We start from the raw sequence: 21,375 nt of genomic DNA, 5'->3' as shown, positions 1-21,375 counted from the left end.
ATTAACAAATAAATAAGTAAACAAGTTATTTCTTTGTTCGCCTCCGTAGTGTAATACTCAGCACGCTCGGCTACCGTACTGGAGGTCTCGGGTTTGATTCCCAGGGGCGAGGGTTTAATAAAAATAAGAAATTTTCTCACTCTAATATTTATTCAATATTACCCTGGACTGGTACCTGACGCGGAGGGCTGATCACCTTTCCTTCATATGTTAATGATAAAGATAACACTGCGTTTATATAATGCAGTGCCCTATGCACCATCAGGTGCGGATAAGTTTACTACTAAACCACTATTATTATTGTATTTCCGAGATTATATTTATATCGCAGTGATAATAATAAAAATTCTCTTTTAAACATTATTAGGCATAAATAAAATGACTGTTTTGATAGTACTGTTTAAATATCTCAGCTTGTCAGATAATTTAAGATTCAGTTGAGATAATAAAGGAAAATTTATTTAAAAAAATGCTTGAAGAATATTAGATTTCCTACACTTGGTAATTTTTATCACGTACAAAGAAACGTGATCGACATTTTCCCGAATAATGGATTTGGCATCTTCTTTTGTGAAAGCTAATGGTTTGACAATTCAATGATACATTTGCATTAAAAAAACGCGATTTCAATACATTATTTTCTTACGATTTGTGAATCCTTTACAATTCCTAATTATAACGTTATAAAGGGAATCTTGTATTATTAGAAATTACAAAATAATGAATTTGGCAAAATCAAATTCTCAGAAAATTGATGGCGCTTCTTTTCAATGCAAAATGTTTTACAAATTTGATAAATCGACAAAAGTTTTTTTTCATATTATTTGATAAAAACCTTTGTTTTCTTCGAATTAATTTTTACCTTCAAGAACATATTAATACTTAAATATGTCATACCCTTTTATCATATATTTGACGATATAGTCTATCATTTTTACATACAAATATTTTATGTACTAGCTGTACTCGTACAGTGGCCGGCCACGTACGAGTACAGCTAGTACGTATATATATATATATATATATATATATATATATATATATATATATATATATATATATATATATATATATATATACATTTATATATATATATATATATATATATTTATAAATTGCAATCCAGGATTCGGACCTCATATACTAATATAAGAGTTTCTGCTTAGTAAAAAGCTAAAAAAATATTTTAAAATCATTTACCGGGCATTAATATTTTTTTCCGCCAAGGCAAGACAATATTGGTAATATTTTGGACTGTGATCAATAGAATACTTACTTAGTATTATGAAACTAAATTAAAATCCTAAAATATGAAAAATTGAGAAAGTGGCACTCGAAAAACTGACCTAAGGCGTAGATGTTCGGAAAATTCATAAAACTGGAAATATCTGGAAAAGTAAGGCACTTTTACAGAGGTCATATTTTGATTTTTTGGTGAGTCATAAGCTGGCCTAACACCCCTTAAAAGGAATACGTTGAATTATGGGACACCCTGTATACATATAAACAAATATACATATATACACTATATATACTATATATACAATATATATATATATATATATATATATATATATATATATATATATATATATATATATATATATATATATATATATATATATATATATATATATATATATATATATATATTATATATATATATATATATTTATATATATATATATATATATAGCCAAAAAGAAGACCGAAGTCTGAATATTCTAAAGGTGCGACCTGTCACTGGCTGAATTAAGTGATAATTTTATATTTTTGTGCAACGATGACCGGACCGTTCTACCCATTATTGATATCCATATCGCATTAATTTCAGAAAGTTATAAATATTCTGGGTGCTGCCATCGGTTGGTTAGATTCAAAATCTTAGGAACAACAATGAAATCACAAACATTAAAAATTCTAAGAGACAACCGCTGTCAAGGAGCACTCTGCACGTCTTGACAGCTTATGTTACTTAGGATTTTCAAAGTTTTTTATTACATTGAAATTCAACATATTTTTAATATTTTCATGGCTTCACAAGCACTGTTAAATGGAAATAAATTAGAAATATGTGGTTTCTATATTTTTTATTCGAGTTACAGTAGCGCGTAGCCGACTGAAACTAGTTAACTTATAATATTTTAATTGTATGTATACAAAACTGTGTATGTCCACTTATATGCATGTTCATAATATAAATAAAAAATAATAATATTAATTCGCAAGCTATATATTCAATCAATATCCAGAAAAGAAAGGAAGCATTTCTCATATGTCGTCTATTCTGAATTCATTCTCACTGAACTCTATACAATAGCATACCACATGACCGCTAGCTCATGAATAACCAATAATGCAAATGCCAACGTATAATATTTATTCGATCCTGTAATTTTAAAAAGTATTCAGTTCCCATTCCCTATTAGAACGATAAACATTTGACCAGACAATCTGATCAAACGCAGCAGTCGGATGCTGCGCTGTCGAAGGCCTTACAACAGAGGAAAGCACACACGAGCTAACGAGAGACGCGCATCTCAGTAATTCTACCTCGCTCCCGTTTTCAGGGGCTGGCTCGACAGTAATTACCGATTGTCGACGATGTTGACATCTGTGAAAGTTGACGTTACCCCTCTGGATGATACTGTGCTACCCACGGCCGTGAACGGCGACTATGTCGACAAGAAGAAGAAGGAAGGAAGAGGGAAGTTCGAAAAGCAAATCAGCAAGTCCAAGTTCGAGGTCCACAAGAATAACAAGTTCGAGGAGCCAGCTGGTAAGTTTCTCATTATAATACATCATTTGAGTGTATCCAGATCTTCACAAATCTAGATTTTATCCACTTAGGAGCTATTTATATTGATATCTCAACATAGATGAAGAAGAATATGGAAGTACATATCGCTCGCTCCTTTCAAGAACGTCATGAATAAAAAACTTGATTTTTCAGGAGAACGTTTTTAAAGTTTAAAAATATAATACAATGTATTAAAAATAAATATCCAGCCACATTTTAAACTTTTTACTATGCAACAGATCTTACTAGGTAAAACCTGAAGGTTTTTTTTTCCATTTAAAAAATAATCAGTATATCTAAAAAAATAATTAAACAATACCCTTTCTTCAAAATGCAAAAACAACACTTTCTGCCCTGTAGCGGGTAAATATTAAATTAAAATAAGCTGCTTTTTCTGGGATATAGTACATTTTCTGGGCATTCTGAAAACATGCACAACTGAAAATTGACGATTTTTGATTTTTGACATTCTTGAAAGGAGTGAGCGGTATGTTTGTATTGACTTGGCGTTCATTTTGGAGAACTCCGTGTTTGTGATTTAAGGTCTAATGATATTAGTTTTAAAATGGCCTAACAATACGATTTCGAGTTTTTATGTTTTATAAATTTTAGTATACTCAAATCTGTGCTTGATTTAAATATTAAAAGTAGGTATATAATATGGTGAAGATTAAATGTACTGAGGGTCGTTATACAGCTATGCAATTCTGGATACTTAATCTATTGTTGATATTCAAGTTTTTCTACATATTATACCTTTTTCATTTCCTTTCCTATACATCAGTGATTCCCTTCGCCCAGAACTTCTTCATATGTATCATCTACGAGTATATTTAATTGAATATATTTCACACCTATATTAATGAATCTAGAAAGCAATACTTATCACTTTGCCTTCATATAATTAACGATCATATTTACACCGTATTGATCTATTATAGTGTTGTGTCTTATGCACTATTATGTGTGGATAGAAGTCAAAAAATATAAAGAAGAATGTAAGGTGATGCATGAGGTCAGAAAATGCAATTGCAATTACACATTCGATATATGTATTAATATCGACACACGCGCGCAAGACTGATAATTTTGCCCTCATAAAATACCGGATTTACCATGAAGTATAAGAAAATAAAATAAAATAAATAAAAACACATTGAGATTTAAGGGATTTTTAAGTATAAAAATGAGAGGAATAATATAGACCGTTAATAAAAAATAGCGTCAGTATTTTGTGTATTTTATAAGGGGAGAGAAATGCGATTTAGTATTATCAAATTCCAAAGAATATTAAAGAAAACACAGTACAGAAATAAAACGAAATTTCATGCTTAGAACTTGAGAGAGTGGTTTCGCCGTAGCCTTAAAGGTTATTCATAGCGGCTCCAGATTTAAATTAATACATTTCTATGACGTCACGCAACTTCCCCAGTGGAGTGTCACCATAAGAAGATTTTTTAAATAACTAAATTGATATTGGTATCTCCACATGGATGAAAAAGAATATGGAAGTCTGGGTATTCACAACCTGTCATAGGCTGGTTTGAGTGATCAAGATATACAAAGATATTCTACCCATAATTGACTAACACTACTCAAATTTCGGAAGTTGTATTTATCCTTCAATTGTCACATTTTTTCACACGCCAGATCTCGGCAGCATCTTTGGTTGAGTTGAGTAAGTTTTTTTTTATCAGAGACCTTTATGAAATGTATGTAAGACTCTTCCCGAATTGTTTTAATTACCACATCCATATTATATACTTATCCCCCAAAAAATCTTACTGCACATGTAATTACTATTTCCACTTAGGGCTTCATACTAGTACTAACAAATTAACTAATACTAACAATATGAAAGACTTCCGCCCTGCCAGGAATCGAACTCAAAACCTCTTAAATAAAAGTCAAATCTGCAAAGCAGGCAATAAAACAATCACTTTAATTTATTTAAACATAAAGACGGAGCATAGGTACTCATTTATTCACAGATATACGAGTGTGTACATAGTTTTGCACGGATATCGTATTTTATTTTATATACTCGTGTATATATAAATATATATATATATATATATATATATATATATATATATATATATATATATATATATATATATATATATATATATATATATATATATATATATATATATATATATATAAATATTATTTTGCTAAAAATTTTTACCCTTAGGTTTTTGAGGTGATTTTTTTTTAATTCTTTGGTTATATTATTTATTCCGATAAAAGAAGGGTCTAGAAACTAGAAAGGATTAGATTTTATGTATATTAACTTTTTATCTTCTAATCTGTATAAAAGTTTAAAATGCCGACACTCCAGGCTTACGAAACTTAGCTTTTATGGTGGAACGCAGTTTTTGCAGATCAAAAGAACTTTACTAATATACTTGATATTCTCAATTCGTTCTAAGAATAATTGAAGCTTTAAGAAGGTTGTTTATCGATTTATTGTCACTTATTCGAACAAAGAACACAATTATATTTACAATATACATTTTACAATAATGTAAATACGGTTTTAAAGCATTTGAAAATTTTAAAGTCGTATTATGTTTTTTTATGTTTTTGATTACATTGAAAAAAAATAAATGTTTGTTATTGCCTTCATCTCTTTTGATTAAGTTTCGGAGAAATTTGTCATAGCTTTAATTGCCTTGATGCTTAGTAAGGATTCAGTAGTAATTTGCTTTTTTAATTTAAAGTTTTAGCAAGAGCTTTGAAATTTGCCGTTATTATGCTGATGTTTTCGTTGTTCAAATAGGGCTTTACTAATTTTTAACTTAATGAAAATGTTTAAAAAAACATAGATGAAAATATAAATGTGATGAACCGAATTATCGTAGGATGTATTAGCTGCAATAGTCAGATTCAATCCGTATTCCTTTTTTTATAAAATAATGATTTTTAGATCAGTTTCGTTTGCAAGCAATAGCATTTTAATATTTTAAAAACCAATATTTGTTTAAATTTATTCTGACAAGTGTTTTAATGCATTTCGCATCATTTTCAAACAAAAGATTCTATGATATAGTGGTATTTAAGGTAAAATTTAAATTAAAAATGGATATTTGTATATTTCCACAAAGTGACTGCTGAATCAATTAATGAAAAAACTTTTTAATATCTTGAACTACACGATTATTGAAGGGTTTTTTTTAACTAATAAAATATTAAAAAACTAAATCTCTAAATTAAAACACAAAAATAAGTGTATGTGTTTTTATTATTCACAGAAATACTTCAATTTTATAACATTTCTATGAACCTAAACGGCTCATTATTAATAATTGGTATCAAATTGTGGTAGAGTGGATTCGAACCCAGAAACTCTGACTTAAGATTCCGCGACACTAACCACAGGACCACAACCCGACACTATTTCTTTATTAAGTCAATAACAAAAGTAGACCACAACCCGACACTATTTCTTCATAAAATCGAAAAAAAAATACTAATAACTTATAAATATTATATTTAAAAAAATTAAAGCGTTTTTTCGCACAAATTTCACAATATTAAAACAAATTTTCGACCAAACGGATGGTCCCATTTTCAAAATACAAGTTACAATTCGATATGAAATGTGCTCAGTATTCAAAGGTCAACAGTTTAATTGAATAATTCCTGGGTTTAAGCAATAAGTTGCTTAGTGGGGCCACCTTTGTGAATATATTTTAATAAATTTCGATCAGATACTACCACATACTGGTTTTAATCAAGTTGTTTAGCTTTTTGCTGTCAAAATAAACGATTGACATTTCACTATTTTACTTAACACTAATTTTTCATCAGTTTTTAATTTTAAATTTATTTTTTAACATTTCGCTCACTCTATTCAACAACGTTATAAATCAAAAAACTTGATTTTTCATGAGATTGTTTTTAAACTTTAAAAATATAATAAAATGTATTAAAAATAAATATCAAGCCATTTATTGAACTTTTTACTATGCAACTGAACTTTTTAGGTAAAAACTGAATGTTTTTTCTCCATTTGAAAAATATTTTGTAAATTTAAAAAAATAATTAAACAATACATTTTCTTCAAAATGCAAAAAACACTTTCTGCCCTGTAGCGGGTAAATATTAAGTTAAAAATATGCCGCTTTTGCTGGGATATAGAAAATCGTCAATTTTCAGTTGTACATGTTTTTGGAATGTCCAGAAAATGCACTATATCCCAGCTAAAGTGGCATATTTTTGACTTAATATTTAACCACTATAGGGCAGAAAGTCTTGTTCCTGCATTTTTTAAGAAAAGGTATCGTTTAATTATTTTTTTAATCTACTAAATATTTTTCAAATGGAGAAAAAACATTCAGGTTTTACCTAAAAAGATCTGTTACACAGTAAAAAGTTCGATAAGTGGCTTTATATATATTTTTAAATCATTGTATTATATTTTTAATTTTTAAAAACGTTCTCCAGAAAAATCTTTTTTTTTTATTTTTGACGTTATTGAAAGGAGTGAGCGATATGTGTAATTTATTGTGTATAATTTTATAAATAAGTGATCTTTATGAAATCAAAATAATGATAAAAAACATTAAAATAATATAAGCATACGAATACGGAAGGAATAATAGCAAATATCTACATTTCTTGAACTGTACGATGTGAAGCAATTTGCATTCACTTTGTTAGAACAATCGTATAGAAAACAATGGCCTAACGGTACTTATGCATTTTCTTGTGATACTCGTACTATATTGCAGTACTAAATTTCATGTAGACAAACCTAGTAAAATTAAAACTTATATTTAAATGCACTCCTTACTGCTATAAAAATATAATAACTTGGTAATCATATTAATATTACGTTACTAAACTAGTCATAACAATGGATCTTTATCAGACGGGAGGAATATCTAACATACTCAACCTATAAATGATTGTATTAGACTCGTTTTGTGTTTATAACAGCCGATATAATTTATATTTTCATTCATCATTTTGTTTTGGAAAATTCGCCTTCGAAAAAACGTTATTTTCGTAAGTTGGTTATTTTAATGTTGGTGTCATTGCTAAATTATTAGCGGCTCTATTTGTTGATGTCTATGGTCCACCCTCCCTCCCCCACCCTTCCACCATATTCGTATAACACAAATGGTAGTGTAGTGGTAAACAAACAATCCACACTGCTACTATTACAGCTCCATAAACAATAGACAATAAACCATATGACGTCATAAAACGTCCGATGACGGAAATTTGATGACGTATGCGAACGCACGTTTTTCGTTTTATTAAAATATCTAAAGTTTAAGCCTTCATATCTCCCTTATTTCTCTACATATTTTAATAAGAATGCTACCGATAGTCTTGTGATTTTTCATTTTAATTTTGCCAATCGTGAAATTAATCCATTATTTATAATTGATATTATTACAATTAATATGTATCGAATCCAAAATTGACTAACTTGTTTTGTGGTGATTGATGGTGGGTCCTGGTGGTGATTCTGGCTACTCCTAGGGATTCATGTTAAAATGGCTGCCCATATATGCTGCTCTTAATATCCCCTCACCTTGCCCTAGACAAGAACTGATCTTGCTCTATGAATACGCACTAATCGTATTCATAAATCACGTATCTTGCTGTAACAAAAATGATGTTGTTCTAAATAACCAATCATTTTGTTATTGTTTAAAAACGTCGTTTAAAAAAGTGGATAAGGATATTGAGAGAAGAGTGAATGCAGGGAATAGAATAAATGGTGTTTTGAACAGAGTGATTGCAAATAAAAATATGTCCATGGAAGCCAAGCTAGCGGTTCACAACGGCGAGCTGTTACCGATACTAAGCAAGGAAGCGAAACATGGAACTGGCAAAGGAAGGAAAGTAGAGTGAACGCTGTTGAAATGCGCTCCCTTAGACGAATGTGTGGAAAATCATTGTATGACAGAATTAAAAACAAAGATAAAAGAAAGGAATGTAAAGCTGAACAGGGAATAATTGAAAAGATTAGGAAGAGTACTTTAAGGTGGTATGGACATGTTGAGCGAATGGATGTCGATTGAATGACTAAGAAAATATAGGTGGCAAATAAGAGTGGGAAAACTGAACGAGGACGGCCGAAAAAGACTTAGCACAATCAGATCAATCAGAACCTAAAATCTGGTGGTGTCAAAAGTTTGCGTAATCGGAGGGCATATATTACTAGATGTATGGATGTGAAGGAGGCAAGGAGCGTATATCAGGACAGAAGAGTGTGGCATTCCATCCTTTCTGCCCACCCCTGCGGGGAAACGGCGTGATGGTAGTAGTAGTTAAAATGTCTACATTTTTTTTGTTTGTGGATGTTTGATAACGAAAGATGCAATCTCAATATTAATATCATACTCTTCAGATACCTGATATCAGTAGATATGTTTTGTATCTCAATTTTGGCTCCCAGGCTTTGAAAGTCGTGAAGTTGCGCCTCGTTCTCTTGTTATCCGGCTCGAATATGAACGACCCAAAAATTTTATACACCTACAACAAGGAAAAAATCATATTGGTCAACAATTACAAAGCTATGAATAATTAACGCAGAAAGTCCATAAATCATAAAAATACAGACCAATTAATCAGCATGGTAAAAAACCTTTATACGTATTATTGAATTATATATACATATATCGCTCACTCCTTTCAACAACGTCATATATCAAAAATCGTCAATTTTCAGTTGTGCATGTTTTCGGAATGCCCAGAAAATATACTATATCCCAGCAAAAGCGGCAAATTTTTAACTTAATATTTTCCCGCTACAGGGCAGAAAGTGTTGTTTTTGCATTTCGAAGAAAAGGTATTGTTTAATTATTTTTCTAAATAAAATAAATATTTTTCAAAAGGAGAAAAAACATTCAGGTTTTACCTAAAAAGATCTCTTGCACAGTAAAAAGTTCAATACGTGGCTTGATATTTATTTTTAATCCGTTTTATTAAATTTTTAAACTTTAAAAACGATCTCCTGAAAAATCAAGTTTTTTGATATTTGATGTTGTTGAAAGGAGTGAGCGATATATACACGTGATATATACACGATATATACACTCAAATGTTTTATGAAACCATTACATATTATATTTACAATTAGGAGCTATTTTTTAAATTATTTTTTTAACAAGTCAACATATAATGTTGACTTGTTAAAAAATAATTTAAATTGAATGTCACAGTAGATTTTAAGAAATAGTGGTATTTATTAAGTAAAACATTAATTTAAAAAAAATTCTATAAATATTTCATCGCTAGTTGAGATGCCTATGCTTTAAAAAATCTCATTCATTGATTGGGCAGTCACTTTGTGATTAGATATTATTTATGAATAGATTTTTACCTATCCATTTTTAATTTAAATTTCACTTAGATTTTAAGAAAAAAAGATTTTTACCAAGTGAAATTTAAATTAAAAATAATGTAAAAAAATTCCGTTCTGAAAACATCTTATAGAATTCTACAAAAACGCGTGTTTAATTTTGTGATAAATAATCTCCCTGAAAATTAAGAGATAAAATAGTAACGATAATACTCAGTTATGTTTTTTACTCTAAAGTAAAATAATTAATTAGTTACTTTTATCTCGGAACAAAACTGAAAAGGCTAAAATAAGTAAAAACTTTTAAACGCCTTTAATATCTCTTACATTATACTAAACTTGATAATAAAATACAATATTTTGCTAACTAAATGAACCCAACTTTTTAACAAAGCGCGTTGAATATAATCTAAAAGTTTATACGAGTCTTATTTCGCCCGATTCTATCGTATCATATTGAAGATCCCCTTGGCATAGTGTTAGTTGCGCTAAGCATAATACACAAATTATATTAGTGTATTGGTAGTTCTAGTAAAGACTTATTGATCGAGTTCCATAAAATAATAAAAAAAAGCAATGTAAAAGTTACAAAATGAAGAAAAAAATATTGAGTTTCTGATATTGATTAGAATCTGCCATGAATTCAAACAAAGCAACTTTTTGAAAAATTTTATGGTTTCATTACGTCTTTTGTGAGGTATACTTACAAAAAAGTGAGTGTAAAACATATTTTCAAAGTTAGAAGTCTATTAAAATAGTCGAAAATTAGATGTTTTGCCTCTGTTGACACCTGTAATAATATGAATTTTGATGTATCCTTCTTAGGATTGGATCTAAGACTGTTGCATAAATGCAAGTTTCAAAAATTAATGCAATATGGATGTTCAATAATGGGCAGAACGGTGAACTTTAACACAAGTGTATAAAGTGATCGCTGAAGCCAGTCAAATGAGTGGTTGTAGCCCAGGGATGACTTCCTTCGACTTCCATCTTCTTTCATATAAAGAGAAACAATAGATGTTTCATATCAAGTTGAGACACTAATAAATATTTCATTTTATTAAAAATCAATTGTGACCGACAATAAGAACCAGCTATCTCTAAAAACGAAACAAAAACGAATACAATTGTGGAGGTTCTCACAAAAACGTTACATTTCCATTAAAAATGATTTTACGTTATCAGGGATTTTAGCTTGTAAAATTGTTACGTTTTGGTGCGATTTAATGATTTTAGCACAGGATTGGTAACGATTGGAAGATTTCGATAGAATACAGTAATAAGAACAGGTTTGCATTTAAAGGATTTTTTGTGCAATATTGGAAATCTAACTTTTTTTCTTAATGATTCCTGTATATGACGTGCGACAAAATGAAAATTAGAAGTTAATATTAAACACTTATTTCATTTCCAGAATTCATATTGCAACAGAGCCCTTACTCGTCCCCCAAGTACGAAGCTGCGTACAAGAGGTCCATTGAGGATCCTGAAGGGTTCTGGGCAGACGTAGGGCAGTCTGTCACATGGTCCAAGCCTTGGGACAAAGTTCTAGATAATTCTAATGAACCATTCACTAAATGGTGAGTATTAATTTTACCTATATACCCCCTAAATATAATACATCGGTAACCAAACTCCATTCTCCTACTTTATAGGCCGATGACAATCGACAAGACTGATTTTATTATATAAAATGTAAGTATTAAACAAAGGATAATATTTTATTCACTGACTAGCTGTACCCGGCCACGCACGGCTGCAGCTCAGTTTGGTCGAATGGAAAAGAGACAAAATAAAAATCACATACGTGAAATTCTAGTGATTTAAGCACTATGTTTTAAATTTGAACTATGTAGGGTATTGGGTAGAATTATTGAATTTTACAAGTGTGTAAAGTGATCACTTAAACCAGCCGATGACGGTCGTAAGCCCAGTAAATGCCCAGACTTCCATATTCTTCTTCGTTTATACTGAGATGTCAAAAAATAATACCAAAAAATAACTCCGATAATTGAAGATATTACGGATTTGTAAAGTATTTGGACACACTCCAAATATTGAAATTTCAAGTATAACTTACACAAAATTAATTAATTAATTTAAAAAAATCGACGCATAGAAGTTCTGTCTACTTGAGTATTCTTAGACAAATTTGACTTGACATGTCGTATAGGGTAAAAACTTGTACATATGTATACTTAAAGTGAGAAACACGAATGCAGAGAAGTGAGAAGTAGTAATCATTTTATTATAATTCTGCGACGGAATAAACAGACGAGACATTCCGCAAGGGTAAATTAAAAATTCTGACAAACTTACTTATATTAACCTTTAGCCACCCAGTGGTCCTTTACGGGACCGCGGATTTGTGTCGTTCAATGCCTACCGGTCCCATACAGGACCGGTGATTGTGATGCATTTCACTGATTTATGACATTAGTATTCTAAATATGAATATTAGCTTAAGTAAATAATGTCTTTGAGATACCGATCCATTATTTTGTTTTTGATTCCGAAAAATAATTTAATCATGATGCGTAATATTAGTATAATTTATATTTGAAGCACCAACTTTGTGATTTTACATTTAATAATGAAAATGTAACTTTATTTTAAAATCAACATAACTATTTTATTATAACTTAATTATAATGGCTACCGGTTTCGAAGCTAACCGGTAGACATTAAAATTAAGTTATAATAAAATATTTATAGTGATTTTAAAACAAAGTTGCATTTTAATTACGTAATATTAGTGTTTATACCTGCATTGCAAGGTTGACACTTGGGGGATGCGTTGTGTTTTATTAGGCGGACCGTGATAAAACAAAGTTGCTTTATCACGGTAAATTATAAACATTTTTTTTTTATATTGCTTTTTATTTTACCTTAACTGGACAGCTTGTATTAGAGATATAATTATTTTTATAACAGCTACGCGTAGGTAGCAAATCGCGCGAATTTTTCACATAAATGCTTAGTCAGGGCGCTACCCTTATTGCACGCGGAGCATGAGCGTCTAGAGGTTAATACGGCAATCCTAATTCGTGGCCTTCTGCCATCATTCATCCCCCACGACATAAATTATTATATTATCCAGGCACTCGGAATGATCTTTGCTAATTGCGACTTAAGTAATTCCTTTTAAGAATTTCTTTTTCAACGAGTATTTTTCGACTACCGAATTTAATTAATAAATTAATGAGAAAAAAGGCAAACAAAATGTTTTTATATATATGTTAAGGTCATTTTTAAATAACTCAAGGATTTTTTTTCCATTAGAAGGAAACCAGGTTATCTTTTATTCGTCTTCTCCCGTTTTTATTGGCATCTTTTAAATCCAAAGCCAACTGTTCTTTGTGCTAGGATTCCACGTAGAATTTATTTTTTAACTACTTAGTGTAGATAACGTTGACTTTTGGTAAAAAAAGATAATAAGGATCTAACAGCGATTACAAAATCCAGAAGTCATTAGAACAACAACAAAAAACATAAGTAATGATAAGGTTATATATACTCCATAAAATTAAATATTTAACTTCCGTTTGGAATACCATCTCAGGGCATCGATTACACACGGTAGCTTACATTTAAAGTAGTAAGCGTAGATAAATGTATTTATTACTTTTTTACAAAATGTTAGTACTGTTTATTATTTATTTAAACTTCATGTACCATAGAACTGGGCTACTTGAACTTTGATGTGTTACTTGAGCCCAGTACAAAAAAAATATTTAGATCTGTACTTGGTCTACAATAATGAATGTATTGTGACAATAAGTGTCACCTGTCAGGGAAACAATTAATAATGTCGATACGTTCATTATTGTAGACCAAATACAGATCTAAATATGTTTTTGTCCTGGGCTCAAGTTACACATCAAAGTTCAAGTAGCCCCGATCTACGGTACAGAAAAGAAATATGTACGTTGGCGGGCTTAGAACCACTCACCGAAACTTTAGTCTACCGATTTCGAGACGGACCCGTCTCTTCGTCGGGACAATCATTACACCAGCTTGCAACTAATACCACACCCCGGGATCTCTAGCACGGCATCCTTACGCGTCAACCAGTACACTATGGAGGCATAGGTCTATCTTTATAAATGTACACAAATATTATTTACGTCAGTTTTTCCACAATTTGATAGAAAAGCCGTAGGTTGCAATTATTATTTGAGGTCCGATTTTGCGAATTATTCATTGAAAACAACTACGCATTTATTTTACGCCTCGTTCGGTTTTCAATTCTTTTCCGTCAAATCAGTTGTTGGCGCGTATGAATAATGCATTGAAACATTAATATGCTAACCGAAGTTACTGGAGGCAACGCGACACAAAAATGTGCTAGTTTGTGTGGAAATAATGTACCTTTTACTAGTTGATGTGCTTTATTCAAGTTTCAAATATGTTCAGCAAGAAAACTCGTCTAATTTATATCGACATTTAAGCGTACAACCGTACTAATTGGATTACGATGAAACCCCTATTTCACGTTTTTTAAGGGACTAAAAAAATGAAATGGAGGGAAAATGTAAACGTGGGGTGTTGAAAAAAATATATATTTAATTTATTTTTATTGAAAATCATGTGGCTGTGTTTTTTTGCATACAAAAACCGTAAGGAATTGTAAATTGGGAGTATTGAAAAAACTTTTTTTTTTAAATTGTAAAAATTTTGAGTTTGCCCAAATACTTGTACACAAATCTGGATTTTCTCCAATTATAGGAGTTATTTTTCATATTATTTTTGACATCTCATCAAAGATTAAGAAGAATATGTAAGTCTGGGTATTTACGGGGCTGACGAGCGTCATATAGGTTCGTTTAAGTGATCACTTTACACACGTGTAACATTCACCAATTCTACCCATTATTGACAACCACACTACTCAAATATGAGATGTCAATAATAATATGTAAAAATTGAATTATTTAATATTACCCTGGACTGGTTCCTGAAGCGCAAGAGTGATCACCTTGCCTTCATGTAAGTAATGATCAAGATAACACTGCGTCAGTTCGATGCAGTGCCCTATGCACCATTGGGTGCATAGGGCATATAGATAGAGGGCTGAAAATATTATTTTCAGTTTTTATGCAGCTTAAAATTTGACCAGATTCACAAGATTTTTGAGTGTGTCCAAAGTAGATTTGTAAACAAGGACTTGGACACACTCAAAATGTTAACAGTGGTATATTATAATGGTTTAAACAGCATATGAATTGATCATATAAACTAACCAATACAATGTCGTTAGACCTGTAAATGCTGAGACTTCCGTACTCCCTTCTTAAAAAACTTGATAATTTCAATTTAATTATCTGCGCGTGGGTTCACCCATGTTTAGTTCATTTGTTTTATGTCTACAAACCCTAAATTTGATAATGAAGTATACGGTTTTAATTCCATCATCTGAGCTTTGATTGCAAGAAAACCATAAAATAATAACGTCACAAGTTTTTATTTCCCAACATTAATTTGTAATTATGTAACTTTTGTTTGAATATCTCCATTTTATGAATGCCAATGTATGTGAAGTTTTCTCCCAGATTTCGCGAGGTACCAACATTTTTGACACTTTCGCATTTACGATTACGTCAGTTATCAACTTACATGTGTTGTAATAAGAAAACGTAAAACGTAATAGTCAGTCTTACTGAAATTATAAGACTTCATATTTTACGGTTTTAACTTTCTTAAGCAAATGACGGGTGTAAATAATGTTAGTATGTACATATTATTTTTTGACATCTCATCAAAGATGAAGAAGAATATGGAAGTCTGGGCATTTACGGGGCTAACGACCGCCATCGGCTGGTTTAAGCGATCACTTTACACACGTGTAACATTCACCAATTCTACCCATTATTGACAACCACACCACTCAAATTCTTGGAAGTTCTGTATATATGAACCAATTTAGAAACCTTGTTCTTGGATCACTAGAACTTCACTAGAGACATCTATTGGTGAGATGTAAAGAAGCTATTTACTAAGCAGAAACTCTTATATTAGTATGTGAGGTCCGAATCCTGGACTATAATCACACACATGAGAAACGCCAGAAAATACCACATAGTATGTACACATTATTTAACGAGATAACTAATTTTTAAGCGCGATTTTTTTTTCTCATTTTCCTGGTTAATCCAGCCCACTCTCCTAATTATGAATATTTCTGTTTTCAGTTTAGTACGTATCAATCCCTGAAGAAGACAAGGTATTTGACGAAACTCATAACTAACCACTTTCAAGTATTTGAAATACTTGATCATGCCAAGTTTCCCTTGTTCTTCCTCAATTTCTATTTCCAACTACGTTAGCCTAATAAATTTGTTTTACTATTCTTCCTTCAATCATTTGATTCACATCCCCAAATCACATAAAGAATTTTATCGATGCTCATCTCAGCCTTGCATTCTTTCCTGCGCATATTCGCCTGAAAGAACGCATTTCGACTGCATACGGTGTTTGAAAATGGTGTGGAATGCATCGAAACACGTGTCACAATAGATTTTAAGAATTAGTGGTATTTACTAAGTAAAACTTAAATGAAAAATTGATAGATTTTACCACAAAGTAACTGCCGAATCAATTTAGAAAATTGTAAAAAAAATGTTTAATTTTAATGTGTTGGAAACAGGGGGGATAATCTATGTAGTGTCGGTCAATCAGAAAGTTCTCCGTATTTCCTCATTGCTGAGAGGAAACCAAGTTGAACTCCTCAGGAGAAGGCGGACTGTTGACTGTCATCAGCAGACCTTCCGTTCCACTAGAAGAGGGTTCGGCATTTTATGTCCTAGCTTGCATACATTAGGGTTAGAATCAGGACCCTAGTTATCTTAGAATAAATACATTTACTAAATTATGACCGCCTTCGTAGTGCAATGGTCAGCGCACTCGGCTACTGTTCTGGAGGTCCCAGGTTTGATTCCCTGGGGTGGGTCAAATAAATATTCAAATAAATATTTTTTAAGTGTTTTTTTTTCACTCTAATATTTATTCAACCCTGGACTGGTACCTGAAGTGGAAGGCTAATCACCTTTTACTTATGTGTGAACTATCAACAGTATTCATAATATACAGTATTCATGACATAAATCGCTCACTCCTTTCAAGAACGTCATAAATCAAAAACCGTCAATTTTCAGTTGTGCATGTTTTCGAAATGCCCATAAATAGTCCCAGCAAATGAGGCATATTTTTAACTTAATATTTACCCGTTACAAGTGTTGTTTTTGCATTTTGAAGAAAAGGTATTGTTAATTTTTTTTTTAATGTACCAAATATTTTTCAAATGGAGAAAAAACATTTAGGTTTTACCTAAAAATATCTGTTGCACAATAAAATGTTCAGTAAGTGGCTTGATGTTTATTTTTAATACATTGTGTTATATTTTTAAACTTTTAAAACGTTCTCATGTAAAATAAAGTTTTTTGATTTGTGACGTTCTTGAAAGGAGTGAGCGAAATATGCATTTATTTAATTGGCTTTTATCTTTTTAATGTACAAGCTGTATCAATCCCAAAACAAATAAAATAAATAAACAAATAAATAAAGATAATAATAATAAAACCCTAATCCGCACCCCAATGGTGCATAGGGCACTGTGTCATATAAACGCAGTGTTATCTTGATCGTTTACACATGAAGGAAAGGTGATCAGCCCTCCGCTTCAGGTACCAGTCCATGTTAATATTAAATAAATATTACAGTGAAAAAATCACTTATATTTATTTTACCCCCCTTGGGAATCGAACCCGGGACCTCCAGAACGGTAGCCGAGAGTGCTGACCATTACACTACGGAGGCGGACAAAATAAAGATAACACTACGTTTATGATGCATTGTCTTGTGCACTATTGGGGTGCGGATAAGGGTTTGAATAAGATGTTAAAGTGTGTGCTTACCATTTTGCAGGTATGCTGGCGGGGAGATAAACGCCTGCTACAACGCAGTGGACCGGCATGTACTAGCTGGTCGTGGAAGCCGAGTGGCCCTGGTCCACGATAGTCCTCTGACCCAGGTCATACGGAGAGTCACCTACTCGGAGCTGCAAGAAAATGTAAGTCTGATTAGTCAAAATTCGGAGATTTCTTTAATTGATTGGCAAGAACTCTCCCGATAGGGGTGACAAGCCATATAAATAGAACAATGTACAATATATCTAATATTTTTTTAAATTTTTTTATTATAAATAAAACTAGAGACATCTTTTGGTGATACGAAATAAGCTAAAAAGCTTCTTTCATCTTATAAAAATTGAGCTGAAACTCTTACATTTGTATGCGAGGTCGTGATCCTGGTTTATAATATAATAACTCCTTTAATTGGAGATAATCCAGATTTGTGAACAAGTATTTGGACACTCAAAATGTTATACATAAATAAAATACTTGTTTTTTATCACATGAGAATTATTTTTTAACAATATACCACTTTTTACCATTTGTGAATTATATTTTAATATGTATCAATTAATTTTGGGTGCTTTGCCAAAAAAAAAATGCCAAAAAAATTTACGACCAGTTTTGGAAGCTACACATGCTTCTCAAACTAGTCGTTTAAATATAAAACTTAAGTTATAAAAAAACTAGTGTTTTAGTTATGATGTAATTATGTCTTACCATAAAGTGAATGGCGAAATAATAAATAACATAATTAAAACTTAAATTAAAAATGGATAGATTTTACTACAAAGTGACTGTTGATAATGAAATTTATTAGATGCTGAAAACCATGAGATTAAAATATTACACAATATTGTGCAATAATTAACGTGGCATGCGTATCTATCAGATTTTGTGGTATGCGTAACAATTTTTTTAACCCCGATGGTGCATATGGCACTGCATCATATGAAAGCAGTATTATCTTGATCGTAAACACACGAAGGAAAGGCGGTCAGCCCTCCGCTTTAGGTCCAGGGTAATATTGAATAAATGTAATAGTGAAAAAATCAATAATATTTATTTGACCCTCCTCGCTGAGAATCGAACCCGGGTCCTACAGTACGGTAGTCGAGCGTGCTGACCATTACACTACGGAGGCGGATAAAATATAATACTCAAGTGATAAAATAAAATTAAAAAAACTAGTGTTTTATATATATAATGTAATCATTTCTTACCACAATGTGAATGCCGAAACAATAAATACTAAAAGTTAAACTTAAATCAACAATGGATAGATTTTACCACAAAGTTACTGCGGAATCAATTATTGAGATTTTTAGATGTTGAAATCTATGTGGTTAAAATATTACACGATATTGTGCAATAATAAACGAGGTATACGTATTATATTCGTACCAATATTAAAAAAAAAACATATTTGTTTTTAATTATTCCTTAAACACTCTTTAAATTCATGATAAGTTGATATCAAGCAAGAAACACAAAAAAAAATACTAAAAATAAAACCAAAAAAGGATAGATTTTACCTCAAAGTGACTGTCGAATCAGTTAATGAAATGAAACCATGTTAATAGAATATTATACAATATTTTGCAACAATAAAGTGGTACTCGTATATATTAACCATAGACTATGTAGTATGCGTACCAATATTAAAAACAAAATAATGTTTTTTTATTATTCCTTAACATTCTCATTAAATATATGGTAAGTTGGTACCAAGCAAGAACTACAAAAAAATAAACCACGTGATTAGAATGTTATCTAATATTGTGCAACAAAAAACGCGGTATTCGTATTAAACATAGATTATCTAGTATGCGTACCAATATTTAAAAACAAAAAATAAAATAATTCTATCTTTTTTTTAATATTCACTAATACGCTTTTTAAATACATGGTTAGTTGATACTTAAATAAAAAATATTAAACCATGTGATTAGAATATTACACAGTATTGTGCAACAATAATCGCTGTACTCGTATTAACCATAAATTAATTTAAACAAAAGTTAATTTTAAAAAAATACTCCTATTTCGATGCATACTGACAGCACCATGATGTTTGATAATGATGCTGAATGTATTAAAATACGTGTACGATGAATTTTAAGAAATTGGTTTTTGTAAAAAAAAAAATTAACAAAGAAAAATTCATGTTTTTCAGTACACCTTTGCATTTAAGGGAACGAAGGCTTTTGTTATATTTCATTACTTTAGAAGTATATTAATTATCATGAAAATGATTTATAATTATTTTCATTAAATACTAAAAGTTGGTATTTTGTTTACGTACTGAAACAAAAATAATCGTACAAGGTATATTGACCCTTATATTGATAAACAATGGAATCGTTGAGCATCGGCCTCTTTTCATAAGTTACCTATCGGAAGTATTTCATTAAGTATTGAGGATATTATTATGTAAATATTATATATTTTCCGCCTCCGTAGTGTAATCCGTCAGCACGCTCGGCTACCATTTTGGAGGTCCCGAGTTCGATTCCCAGGGGGGGGAGTAAAATGAAAATAAGTGATTTTTTCAATCTAATATTTATTCAATATTACCCTGGACTGGTGCCTGAAGCGGAGGGCTGATCACCTTTCCTTCGTGTTAACGATCGAGATAACACTGTGTTTATATAATGCAGTGCCCTATGCACCATTGGAGTGCGGATAAGGGTTTGAATTTGAATTGAAATATTATATTTTTAATTTATGTTTTACTTAGTAAATACCACTATTTCTTAAAATCTACTGTGACACGTATTTCGATGAGTTCCGTATCATTTTCAAACACCGTATATAAAAATTATCATGAAAAATAAAATCATATATGAAAATGATGCGGAATGCATTGAAACACGCGTCACAGTAGATTTTAAGAAATAGTGGTATTTACTTAGTAAAACATTAATCAAAAATGGATAGATTTTACCACAAAGTGACTGCCGAATCAATAAATGAAATATTATAGTTTATCCACTTCTAGGTATTGGTTCAACTTTGGCATTGTATAAATACATACACGTGATTATCTTGTTTCTTGTCTAGCACTCCGATATTTTCAGGATTTTTTCTGAAATTTCTTCAGTGTTGATAATAAATATTTCCGTCAGGTTTCCCGCTTGGCTGGCGCTTTGTCAGCGCTCGGGGTGGAACGAGGAGACAGAGTCCTGGTGTATATGCCCCTCATCCCTGAAGCCATAATGGCCATGCTCGCCACAGTGCGATTGGGCGCTGTTCACTCCGTAGTCTTTGGAGGTACAACCATATTAATATAAATACTTTTTTATCATTATTTATAACGCTCACTCCTTTCAAGAACG

The 21,375-nt window shown here is 31.1% G+C and overlaps 1 protein-coding gene across 1 annotated transcript in view; it reads left to right on the top strand.

Annotated features, from left to right (window-relative positions):
• The first annotated feature begins 2,434 nt into the window (after window positions 1-2,434).
• LOC148310353 (acyl-CoA synthetase short-chain family member 3, mitochondrial) overlaps window positions 2,435-21,375 on the top strand; it is a 32,627-nt gene continuing 13,686 nt past the window's right edge. The window contains exons 1-4 of the mRNA XM_088258594.1: window positions 2,435-2,779; window positions 11,542-11,707; window positions 18,051-18,195; window positions 21,166-21,310. Of these exons, the coding sequence (XP_088114720.1) occupies window positions 2,605-2,779; window positions 11,542-11,707; window positions 18,051-18,195; window positions 21,166-21,310 (631 nt within the window). The 5' untranslated portion in view covers window positions 2,435-2,604. The remainder of the gene's footprint in view (window positions 2,780-11,541; window positions 11,708-18,050; window positions 18,196-21,165; window positions 21,311-21,375) is intronic.

Source organism: Brachycentrus maculatus, unplaced genomic scaffold, assembly GCF_059751285.1.
Source record: "Brachycentrus maculatus isolate JH-2025_06_01 unplaced genomic scaffold, ASM5975128v1 h1tg000099l, whole genome shotgun sequence".
In the NCBI taxonomy this organism is placed as follows: Eukaryota; Metazoa; Arthropoda; class Insecta; order Trichoptera; family Brachycentridae; genus Brachycentrus; species Brachycentrus maculatus.
This window is presented reverse-complemented; position numbering and strand designations above follow the sequence as displayed.